This window comes from Pygoscelis adeliae, unplaced genomic scaffold (assembly GCF_000699105.1).
Source record: "Pygoscelis adeliae isolate BGI_AS28 unplaced genomic scaffold, ASM69910v1 Scaffold78, whole genome shotgun sequence".
Classification (NCBI taxonomy): Eukaryota; Metazoa; Chordata; class Aves; order Sphenisciformes; family Spheniscidae; genus Pygoscelis; species Pygoscelis adeliae.
In genome coordinates, this window is record NW_008825409.1 from 478,493 (window position 1) to 491,172 (window position 12,680).

A 12,680-nucleotide genomic window follows, 5' to 3' on the forward strand; every position below is an offset into this window, starting at 1 on the left:
GTTAACGGAGGCTAGGGGTTTGCTGCTTTTTGAGGTGAACGCTAATGGCTAGCAGTTAAGTATCTGCCAGGAGACAGCGGTGTAAAAACGAGCCCGATTGTTTCCTAGTTTTGTTTTCTTAAAACCTGCGTCCGCGTTGAAAGGCCCGCACTTGAGAGAATCGTCCCGTGCCTTTCAAGGGAGGTACCCCTAAGATGAAGCTGTTCCCGCGTTGGCGACGACTTTTAACTGTCACTTGTCTGCAGCTTTCCCTCGTTGGACTTGGAAACCCTCCTCGGGTTTACTTTGTTACGTGTGTGTTAGCAAGCGACAGCTTACGTGTCGTTAAGAAAACACGTTTTGTTTATAATTTAGCAGTGAAGATAAAGCATTTGTAAAACAATTTCAGGGAGCTTGTAACTTGGATGCAACCTTAAGTGTGGGGGTTTTTTTTTATTCTTTCAAATTCTGCTGCTGCTTAACGGAAACTGAGAGATTGCATTTCATTTTGCAAGTACTGAGGAAAAGACCAAAAGAACTGAGGGGGTTCCTAGTTCATTACCTGCATTCTGGGTAGATCGTTGTGGCAAGGCACAGTGACGTGTCTTTAATACTACTGCTGTGTTTTAATCTTAAAGCACTTAATATTCCAGATGAGGCCAGCCTTCCTGCTCTTTCCTCCAGTGTTTTACTACTGTAAATGTCACTGGTCGTAGTCTTTCCTTTCTCACTCATACAGTCTCCCTTGTGCAAGTGTCAATTCCTCTCCCCCCATGTCACATCATTCAAGAGACTGACAGAAACATTGGTCTTGGTTTCTGTATCCGTGATGTCTATTTCAGTGATCTTGTTATAGAAAGATAATAGCTCATTTTAATAAATTATTCTAAAAGAGCTGTACTTGAAGCTGCAATCCAGAAGTTCCTGCTAGGAAAGCCTGCTGAATTTTGTACTTCTTTACAGAGAGTTGCAGAATTAAAAGGCACAAAGCAGACAGCAACAGGTTCAGCTGCTAGTACATCATCTCATCCCGTCAAGAGGAAAACTGTTGACACAGAAAATACAGAATTGAAGAGGGTAAAAGGTAAGGAGAGAAAAATACTTATCGAGCACTTGCCAGAATCTAGCCATTTTACATCTTGAATGTTTTTGGTTTGTTTTTTTCCTATGGAAGTGAGTGTGAATACACAAGACTTTGTTGAGTTAATGTCAGCCTGTTGCTGCTGAAAAGGGAAAAAGTTTGTCTTGCTCTTTCTCTGTGAGTTCACTGATCAGGAGAAAACTGCACTTTTGGTAGTTTACCTAGTTTTCTTCTGGGTTATTGGGTTCAATTAGGTCATGGGGCTGTGGGCTTGGTCAAAACAGAACTAGAAACAGTATAAGTTAAACAGTAGACGCGCTTGCTCAGAAGTGGTGTTATTCCTTTTCAGTGGGATCAAGCCATTGGATTACCACAAATCACGCATGAAAGTTCATGCTAAAAGAAAGATAGTTAATTTTTTTCCCTTGGTGTTACTGGACATGTAAATATATGAAATACATGAAAGTGGACATTTGTGAACTTGCTGCTGTTGTAAGACTTTATTTGAGGGATATCTTTTTAAAAGTATGGGTTGTAAGAAGTGACTCTTGGCTGTTACACAGGTACGGACGAAAAGCCACATACGTCTACGTCTGGGTAAGCAGATCTTATTACATGTGTTCTTTTTGTAACTGTACCAGCCGTTACATTCTCACCCTGTTTTTCCTCATCTCTCCTTCCTAGCCAAGGGTAAAGATTCAGAGAATCAGCAGATCCCTGCTTCTGCTCATTTTCTAATGTGGGTGTATATTCCTGAACATGGCAGCATCTTCCTCAGTGCAGATGAGAAAATCATGGTATTAACTCTAGGGTCTGTGACAAAACAGGAATTATTCTACTGTCACTATCAGACTTTTAAAGATTAGTATGTGGTGGTAGTACGCAGTTTGCTAGAATGAAAATAACTAGATTGTGGCATGCACTCTAATCTTCAATGCTAGCATACTGCACAAGAGATGGTAGTCTGAAATTAAGACAAATTTTAAATGTACATTTAAATGATATTTATTCACAAAACTACTAACTAATGTCATCAACAGATGTTTGTGAAGATGTTTTTGTCACTTAAAATTCATGTAAATGCATATCTTGCAGTTGAACTCTCACAAATATAGGAGTGTATTTGACTTCAGGGGATTGGGTTAAGCATCTTACTGCCACTAAAGATTTTTGATGGTATTTGGATATCTTTGTGGGGTCGGTAGATGTTACACAAGGCCTGGAGGTCTCCTGTACACTTCTTCACAGGATAAATTATTATTATCCTGCATAGATACTACGTGCTGTTATCTTGACGCTAGAAGATGCTTACCTTGTAGAAATTTTGAGTGTGCAAAATTAACAGTTGAGTGGTTTGTTCTTTATTAAACCAATCAGTATGATGATTTTAAAATATAACCTGGAAAAATGTTTAGCTTGGAGGCCTGCAGGTATTCTAAGCAAATCTGGGTTTTCTCATTGCTGAACCTGTGTGGCCCTTCTAAGCTGCAGTTCTGAGCCGCAGTAGATACCCCAAATAAGTAGCTGTGTTTATACATGAAGGTTATCAACGTTTACGTGACATTAATACGACCGCTGAACTATGACTTTTGTATTTAATGTGTTTGCAGCAGGTATACAGACGCAAATAACTTTGAATGTGGAAATAGAGTTACCTAAGCTGCCATTCCTCCAAATGCACTTTGTTACAGGATATTTTTATTAATGTTTCTGATATTGAATATTCAAACACAAAAATGGATCTGAAATGTGTTTTCAGAATTAATCTGAGCATTTGTGGGGAACTTAAAAAAAAAAAAAAAAGGAACAAGTATGTGCTGCCTTCAGACAATGGTTACATCGGTAGCTGTGCAGTTTAGGGTATTGCACAATATCTAAAAGATCGTATTGCTCACAGATTGAATAGGATTCGGATGCTAGACTGTAACTGATTTTTGTGAAGTTTGAAATAGTTCTGTTTTGTGTTCTTTACTAGGCTACCAGCAGATTTTTTTGATGAAACAGAGCAAGATAGTGCAAACAAACAGCTTTCAAAGGGTTCAGGTCCCAGTTTATTGTCAGGAAATTATGATGATGATGATGATGAAGAGGAACAAGATCAATCAAACAAATCTTGTGTTGTGCATAATACTGAAATTCCACCTCCAACTCAAGAAGTAATAGCTAATTCTCTGCCTGCAGGTAATGATGCCTGAAATAGTAAGTGATTCAGTAAGAAGAAGCTGTGTTTTAACTGATGATGGAAGGGTTTTAATTTATTTTTCTAATTATTGCTATTAGCTGGTTAGGGTGTGTTATATTGGAAGTAGAGAAAGGAGATTCTCTGCTGGTTTGTTATTGTGTGGTGTTTTCTGAGCATGCTTATTGATTTTATGTTCTAATTGTTTGAGGCTGTCAAGTGAAACAATGTCTGGCTGTTCTTCCCTTGATTCAGTAAGGTATTCATTGAAATTACTGTCTACTGGCTAGTCAGAACTATAAAGAAGCTTGAACAGTTCTTTTTGTTCATTGACTTCTGTCCTTTCTTGTAGACTTCTTTGACAGCAAAACTACAGCTGCTCCTATAGTTTCCCATTCAGGGACCATACAGAAAGCAGAGATACAAGAAAAGATAGTGGAAAGGTAAGCAGTCAAATCAAATACTGATAAATTTGGGACTTGTAAGTAAACATTATCCTTCCCGGAAATACGGACTGTGATCACTTAAAAATCTATCATATTGGTAACTTGTATTTGGAATAGTTTGCATATACATCAGCATCGAGCATTATTTCAGACAGGTATTTCGCACCCTAAGGGCAGGATAAGAGATGGAGTAATGCCATATGGTGTCTGTTAAACATCTCCATTTGCAATTTTTAACACAGGATACTTCTGAAGCTTAGTGTCAACCACTGGTTTTGACTGTTTAAAGAAAGCCATTTGCTTGTTCTGTAGTAATGGTTCAGCTCACTTGGGCGCTTTCTTAGACAGTGGTTTAGGCTTTCAAAAGTAGAGACTGTGCTGTTAAAATGTTTGGGTGCTCAACACACTGGAAAGAATAATTTAAGAAGCCTAAGCTCTTGTTTTGACCTGTGGGGTTTAAACCTGTCTGTGCAGTCCTTGTAAGTTAGATAACTTGCTTCTTCAGTTTGGTCTTTTGATGGTTGTAGGTAAAACTTGGGGCGTAAAAAAAACTTGCTTCATTTCTAGGTCCTTTTATAAAAGATTATGGATTTTATTCTTGACTATTTTTAACTCTACAATAAAGCAGGTTGCAAAGTGTTAACTCGGGATAATAGTAATCAAACATTTCAGGAAAGAAAACACCGCTGAAGCTTTGCCAGAAGGTTTCTTTGATGATCCTGAAGTGGATGCAAAAGTAAGTGATCTGCTCATTTGATGCTGCTGGATTTTTTTCTGCCAGTTGTAATGATTTTCTGAGTAGTGAAGATGCTTTTCCAGGTAATTAGTCATACCAGAATATAAGAAAATGACTGAACTATTTTGGTTTGTATTAATTAGAAGACATGAAAAGGGGCAGAGAGGGGCAAGAAGAGCTTGTTAAATCATCTCTCAGAGCATATTTTTGATTGTGGTGCCTTTGTGGCTCTTAAAGAAAACTAAAGAAGTGTTATTTGTTGGCTAAAACGCCGGACTGAGATTTGGACAATCCACCTGTTACTTTTATTTCTTTGAGTCACCCTGGGAGAAGCGTTTCACTGAATTTGTACATCCAATTCTGCCTCTGAATTGAGGATATAAAAACAGTTCTCTAACGTCCTTTGAGAGATCCTGTTGAAAAGTGTTAAGAGTTACTATGCAACTGATACTATGCATCCTGTTAGAATGAAAATAGGTAGATTATTGCATATACCGTGATCTTTAGTACTGGCATACTATAACAGTGGTCTTGGTTTTCAACCCTCTTGTCTTCTACTGTTACGGGGTTTTTTGATGCTTGGAAAAGAAAAGAAAGGTGCACATTCAATGTGTTTGTCAAAAAAATCACAACTAAAAATCTTGGAATTTTGATCGAAATCATTCATACTTCCTTCAACTTGCACAGTACCAAATGACGACCAAAATAAACAGATATTTGAAATACAAAGCTTTTTTTTTTTGTAAAATTTACCACAGATTTGATGACTTTTCCTGCTTGCTTTATTGAAATAATACTGTGGTAGGCTCAAAGTCTTTTGTATTTTCCTTGAGTATATTTCCCTATTTTTCACACTGTGGAAGGCTGCTGGTATATTTACATTGAGTTGAGTCATGACTTCTGATTTGGAGACCTTCCAAATAATGCTTCTTTACATTCAGTTAGTTCCACTGTCACAATTACAAGCTTAGGTGTGTCTTAGTTGCTCTGGCAAGATTCTTTTGGCACCACTCGTGCCCACATGTTGGCATATGTGAATAGTTTTGAATAATGACATTCTGGATATTGAGTTATGTAGCTGAAAAAAATGCACTTTTTTTTTTTTTGCATATGACTAATTGGTATGCTACACTTTTCAAATACTTGGTTTCACCACGAGTTGGGAAGTTTGTAGAAAGCGGGAATGTCTAGCAGGCAAAGGAGAATCTGCTTGTATCTGTGAGGACACTGGTTAGTGATCTTTGTTCTGGTCATCGCCTCAGCTGATAAAATTTACAAGTGGATACGTGTTCCAATAAGCTCTTCCTTGAATTGCTTGCAGGTACTCTTCTCTTTAATCAGCCCTTTCTAAGTTTAGCTAAAATGCAGGGGAAGGAAAATGTTTGTGACATTGCTTATGTTGTGATTGCTGCAGTGATTCTGTGTTGGAATCATACACAAATAATTATTTTCAGAATTAACAGTGAGCTTTTTGGAAGGGAGATTGTGGGCTTGAAAAATGTTGGTTCTTTACATCAGGAATTTATAAAGCGCATAAACTCTGGATTAGATAAATATTTCAAGGAAAAATAATATCTTTAGTCTTTAAATTTATTGTAAGAAATACAAATAATTATGAATTACAAAAGACAACCACAATGCGTAATAACACAGTACATACACATATGATAGAAATAATCACAGAACAGAAAAATGAAATGACGACTATAACTTCCCAGTACGTAGTTTGCTTGGAAGCTTCTAATTTATTCTATAAACTTAATTCATACTACTGGATTTTGTATAATCGTTCAGGAACAAAACGTACCAAACTGTTGTCTTTACCATGATGATGACTGATGTGTTACCAAAAGAGAGGAATGAGTAAAGGAAAAATAAAACTAATGCAAAAAGATGATCTCATGAATTATTCTGTTCAAACTGCTTAGTTCTCCCAGCTATATAATTTCCACCCAGTCCAGAGCCAGGCATAATCTGTCATGTAACGTATGTGTTATGCCACATCTTACAGTCTTGAATTGTGGAAGTTTTGGTTACACAGGTAGATTATCTTGCTTATTTGCTTGTATTAAAAGCACAGTCTGGTTTTGATTACCTCAGTTGTAGATCTTAGACACATTCTTACAGCTACTTGCTTTTTCAGTCTTTTTGTCTTAGTAATTAATGCCGTCTACCACAGAAGAAAAAGCTTTGCATGCCGTTAAAATTGGTAGGCAGCTGTACTATTCCTTCTGTTAGCCAACAAAATTAGACTAGATTTGAAACATAGTCAGACTATCTAACACCAGTCAGACTAGTGACTGAATCATTTGATATTTTATGTTATGCCAAAGGCAAATAATTCACTCCTTTTTGGCTTGTGAGATAGCTACTATATATGATTGAACAGGCAGCTTACAGAAGAATTTAGAAGTTAACCGCCTGACATAGTGAAATTACAGACCATCAAATTAACAGACTTAGTCACTTTTTTTAATCCAAACATTCCACACTATCCATTCTTAGTCAATTATTCTTTAATGCCAGAGTCAAGGATGTTGTTTTAATCCAGGAGTAGAGTCAGATGTTTTCCTCCAAAACCATTGTGCAGCTGCACTCTCTTGTTCATATACATTACTTAAACGGAATTACGTTGACCAGACTTTTCGGAGAACACAGCATAATTTGTCCTGTTTCTCCAGGTGTTTTACAGTGCCCCAGATTGTCACTGATGTAAATTGTTAATAAGCCTGTTTTTTCATGTTCCTTAGGTGCGAAAAGTTGATGCTCCAAAGGATCAGATGGACAAAGAATGGGATGAATTTCAAAAGGCAATGCGACAGGTCAACACGGTAAGTAATGGAATCTATTTTTATTGATTCTAAATACTATACACAATAAGGAAAACAACAGTTTCATGCAGCTCTGCAGAATGACTGACATCTGCATTTGTCAGTTGTTTGTTGCAATGCAGTGTGTAGTTAAATGCACTTTACAAATGAGCAAAGGGTTCCTTCTGTTTTCCGCTTAAGGGAAATTAATTTGAAAAAACTTTCTATCAGGATCCAGTCATCAATATATATCTAGTTACATTTGTTAAATTGTATTTAAATAAGATAGCATATACCTCAGATCAGCATCCTGAGGTGTGTTCTGTATCCAAACAGGACATAATTGTGGGCTCTTATTTAGCTGAGATATATTCATGTTTTAACCTTGAAAAAAGCAGAACACAACACCATCTGTTTGTCTGTCTTTTTCAAAAAGGATCTATAAAGTGTAGGTAACCTGCGTTTTATGGTTGATTTAAATGTTCTGGAAAGGAGCCCCAAAATTTGGGAAAGTGACAGAAGATTTTGTGTGTGTGAGACCTAAGTTGGCCTAATTTTTATGTACTTCCATTTTTTACTGTTTAGCATTGCATGGAAAAGTCTTCCCGTGCTTTTTGTACAATACAAAACACTCATTACAGATACCTGGTGTTCTCAGTCTTCCCCTAGAGTATTTGCTAGTTTTTTAAATTTTAATTGTAAATAATTGCTCGTATGTCAACTGCTAAGAAAAGTGGTGCAAAAAAACTTATCATTGCTCATTTTAAAGTGGTCAGCACTGTAAACAGAGCGAATGTTCATACAAAAGCAGTGGTAGATACATTTTGCTAGCATTAGCCATTCAGATAATTCTTCAGCTTAGAAGGAATCTTCTCAGTTATGCGTGGACCATTGATTGCATAGCATCTCCCAGACATTCAGATTTGAGAAAGTATATGCTGAAAAAAATAACAGGTTAGAAACACTTCGGGATCTAGTGGGAATATTTAACCAATACTTTCAATAAGCTTGTGTAATATAGTCCCAAGCATTGGGATATAGCTCCTATTTCAGCCTCAGACTTTGGATGCGTGTAGTTTGTTTATGCTCAGTTTCAAATAGTAGCGTATTGAAAAATTAAAAAGGTTAACCCCAAAGCAGCCAAACTACTTTTAACTTTTAGTTTTAGGAAAAAGCATTTCCATTTCAAATTAAACCAGATCCGTTTTTTTCTGTATTTGCCTCCAGAGTCTTTTGTGAAGGTGGGAGTATATGTATAGGAGATTGACACTGGCTTGAGGTAGAGGGGAGGAAGGGAAGACACAGACATCAAAAAGGAACAACAGTGAAATTCAGGATGAAGGTGAATTTTCTTAGCGCTTTTCTGGTTTAGATTTCAGAAGCAATAGTGGCAGAAGAGGATGAGGAGGGACGACTAGATCGTCAGATTGGAGAAATTGACGAACAGATGTAAGTAGATCAATTTTTCCTCAAACTTTCTGTTCTCCAGCAGTAATGGATCACTATTTGACTAGAGTGATAAAAACGTTTTTAATTTTAATCTTCTGTGATACTACCTTTCATTAATCACCTAAATATTTGAAGGAGAAAGACAGGCTCCCTCAAATTGCAGAATGATACCTAATAAAAACATGAATTTTGGTGCAAAGTTACGTAATTACTTGCAAAGAGAGAATGCGCTAGAATTACTGAAAATACAGCAAGCAGGCATGGGCAAAATAAAGCAATAGACAGCAAATTCTTTGAACAAACTGTCCCCCTTCGCCCTCTCAGATGTCTTAATTTGTATTTCTCTGTGAATTCTGATTGATGTTGAACTTACGTGAACACTTTTAAAAAAACAAGGTCTGATATTCTGCACTGCAATTAAAATTTCGATAACGAGATTTGTGTTTTGACCATCCATTTGCTGTACTGAAAATGCCCTGTTCTATGACTAACTCTTCTTGTTTCTAATAAAAGTTTACTTAAAGGTTTTGCTGAATGATGCACTTCATTACATGAAGTGGGTTGTTTTGTTGAAATGGTAGGTGTAGTGGTTGGATAAGCATTAGTTTAAACTCTAAGTAACCTGAAATACAGCTTAGTAGAACAGATGGTTACCATTCTCATGTAGCTTCACACATTGATTAACAGCGATTATGGCAATGCTAGTGATTGGAGAAAAAAAAAAAAAGATGAATTCTGATTTTAATGAACCTTGCAACAAAAAGAAGACACTAAAAATTAAAGCAACACTTAAGCCACCTGGCCAGACTTACATGCTACAGATAATCAGCGTATAATAACAATAGCATTGGGATCAAACTGAGCTTTGGTAGTACAGGGATGTCTTTTAACAATGTTCGTGTAATTTTGGAGAGGGCTTGAGCTAAACCTGGCTGCCTTTGAGCATTCACTTTTACCAGTAGCTTAGGATGCTATAGTATGTAGAACCAAATTCAGAAATTTGTAGAGAATTTCAAGTTTGTTACCGTAATAATTTTTCCCAAAATAAAAGTTCCAAATAGATTTTTAAAGACTGTTTTTGTAGCTTTGTCTTCTGAGTGCATTTAAATGCAGGCTATTTCGAATTAAATTCAAAATCAAATTAATTCCAGTTACGTTCATGTTTTCCTTAGCCTTCAAATCTTCAGCTGTGCCTGCCTGTAAGTAATCGTGTTGCAGATATGCAAGGGGAAACAGGATCCAGATAATAATCTTTCCTTGTTGACTCTTCCTAGCAAACAGGAATGAAAGAAGCAAAGATGTATTTAAATCAGGCTGATGCTACTTGGCATTTTCAACAAAATACCCTGTTAGAATGGCTAGAATAATTGTTATAAAACATGTTTCAAGGACAGAACTTTTTAAGTAAGTGGAAAACTGAAACTCGTGGATTATGTTTACTTAAAATGTTCTGTTATAGCACACAGTAAGCCAATAAAGGATCGGAACACTTGTGCTGCCTTTTTGTTTTCAGAGATGCCATCATGAAGTTATCAAAATTGATAGCCAATTGATATCTCACCTTTCTACCGTATATGAAAACCATAAGTGGAGCAAAGAATGGCGTCTCTTCTTGTATGGAAGTGGATATTGGTTCTGTGCTTTTTTTAAAATGATTTGTGGTGGTATTGCAGTTGTGAAATATTTGGGTTAGATCTCATTACTAGAGAATTGACCGCACCTCGCCTCTGGTCTGTTTCCACTTGATTAATACAGAGAAGGTGCACTAGCATATTGAAAGCTTATTTTTTTAATTGATGGGAAGCTGTGGAGCTTTTTTTTTATCCAAAGTTGGAGAAGCAAAATCCAGCACTGTAGAAAATCCAATTAATGCGGAAAGGCCACAAGTATTAATAGGTGGTTTACTTTTCAACAGTGAATGTTACCGCCGTGTTGAGCTTTTGCGTAACCGTCAGGATCTGATGAAGGAGAAGTTAAAGGAAGCCATGAGATTAAGAGCAGCTCAAGAGAGAGAGGACGAGGCTATTGGTAGCGAAGATGAAGAAGAATTGCAGGATTTGCTGTCTCAAGACTGGCGGGTGAAAGGGGCTTTGTTGTAGCATTTCTGCAACATGGCTGATACTCTCTTTATCTGTGATTTTACTTCCATTGTTAGAAGCAAGATGCTTTTGTTAAATATTTATTTAAAGAGGATCGTGAGGTGGTAAAGAGCCAAGTGTATTAAAAAAAATAATCTTTGTAGATCTACAATGGTGTATTACTTGCTGTAAAAACTGTATATTGCAAATGTTTTACAATATTGAATGTACCTTTCCTATTAAAATTATTGGTTTCCTACCAGAGGTATTTTAATGGGATTAGTAATTAACTGAAGAATCTCTAAGGTTTTGGAAGCATTAGATATATCTGGTAACTTTGAGACTTGGATTATTGTGTATAGAAGTAAAGGACTAGCAAAAGTGATAGTGTATGGAGTTTTCCCAGATTGGGGGGTTAGGGAAAGGAAAATACTAGGCATTTATGTTATCTTAAAATTTGTAAGTGCTCTTCTGTCCATTGCCCCAGCTCCCAATAAAATATGTACATTTTTTTCAGGATCTGTTACAGTTTCTGTGTGTATGTAGGGCCAAGCTCAGAAACTTGGAGCTACAGCTTCTGCACAGTGTATGCTCTGTGATGTGCCATAGGCAGTGCTGGGTATTTTTCTTTATAGTATCTTGTTTTGCTTAGCGCAGCCATAGTTTAGCATACCTCACATTTCTTGAACCAGAGGGATGAAAACGCAATGGTTACATATTTGCATAACTAAATGAAAGGGTGACAAAACGCCAGAGGGGAAGGTACTGCACTGGAAACTGATGAGGTAAAATAATTTATCTAGCTGCAAATACTGGAAGTTTTCTTAAGATATTATCGTAGGCACAGAGAGCATCTAAAATTGATTTCTGTTCTGATAAACACAGATGAAGTAAACTCAAGAACCAAGAAACTTGACAAGATTGGGACGTGGAAAACACAACTACCTTGAGCTTTGGTAAGTGGTTGGGTTTTTTTATGAAGCATATTTTTTTACTTTTGCAAATCTTAAAACATTTCAAATTTGCTGAGGACTTTTGAAAAAGGACAAAGTGTGGTTTAATTTTTATCAAAAAGTAAAGTTGTGAAGGAACAGCTTAACATTTTCCTGTTTTAAAGATTCTAGTTTTAAAACAAGTTAGTGAGGTTTTAAGGGAGAAAACAAGCTTTGTTCTTATGAGAGCATTCTAGATGCTTGCCTCAAAGATGTTTATTAACCAAGCAATAAAGAGAAAAACTAAAGCTAGATGTTTGATTTGCTTGTTTTGGAAGAAAGACTTGATATGGTAGGAGCCCTTTCCATATTGTGAGATGCTTTTTTACCACTCCTGGCTTCCATGATCCTTGGGTTCAGCTCTTTATAAAGCTGTCAAAATTCAAGCAATGGTCCTTAGCAGTTTGGTGCATCCACTTATTCCTGCTCACACATGCTGGCTTACAGCCGTTGTTTTTTGGTTGATTTAATAACCATAAGCCTAAGTAGGTGTTACTGCTAAAATGTTTGACACAACACTGCAGTCTTACATGAATTAGTACTGTTGTTGAGATAGCAACATTCAGAGAGTATTGAAATACAGAAACATTCAGGGAGTATTGAAACAAATAATGAATGTTTTGACAAGTTGGAGAAAACTTAGTTGGGCCAAAACTGAAATAAAATTTCCTTCTATAGCGTGAAACATTTGAGTATCAATGTATAAGGCGCCTGTTGCGCTGTAGTGAAAGATCTCTAGATCCATTTATCACTATGAAGAGAACTTTCAGCTGAGAGGGTGGTACAATATTAGCAGATGGACAGTTTTTTTTCCAGAACAAAACAAAAGTCACTCCCCCAGTTTCACTCTCAGAAGAGCTAAGCTAAGTTTGTAATTGTTCTGCTTATCTTTACTTTTCACTCACTCATCAAAGTATACTAGCTTGCTAA

At 36.6% G+C, this 12,680-nt stretch overlaps 2 protein-coding genes across 2 annotated transcripts in view; one reads left to right on the plus strand and one right to left on the minus strand.

The window, feature by feature from the left end:
• Positions 1–3,687, plus strand: part of ZNF830 (zinc finger protein 830) — a 5,241-nt gene extending 1,554 nt beyond the window's left edge. Inside the window, exons 3-6 of the mRNA XM_009330477.1 lie at positions 943–1,063; positions 1,624–1,657; positions 3,036–3,241; positions 3,592–3,687. Coding sequence (XP_009328752.1) covers positions 943–1,063; positions 1,624–1,657; positions 3,036–3,241; positions 3,592–3,686 — 456 coding nt within the window. The 3' untranslated portion in view covers position 3,687. The remainder of the gene's footprint in view (positions 1–942; positions 1,064–1,623; positions 1,658–3,035; positions 3,242–3,591) is intronic.
• Positions 3,688–8,108: 4,421 nt separating this feature from the next.
• Positions 8,109–12,680, minus strand: part of LOC103922354 (poly(rC)-binding protein 3-like) — a 67,429-nt gene continuing 62,857 nt past the window's right edge. The window contains exon 12 of the mRNA XM_009330478.1: positions 8,109–8,169. Within this exon, the coding sequence (XP_009328753.1) occupies positions 8,109–8,169 (61 nt within the window). The remainder of the gene's footprint in view (positions 8,170–12,680) is intronic.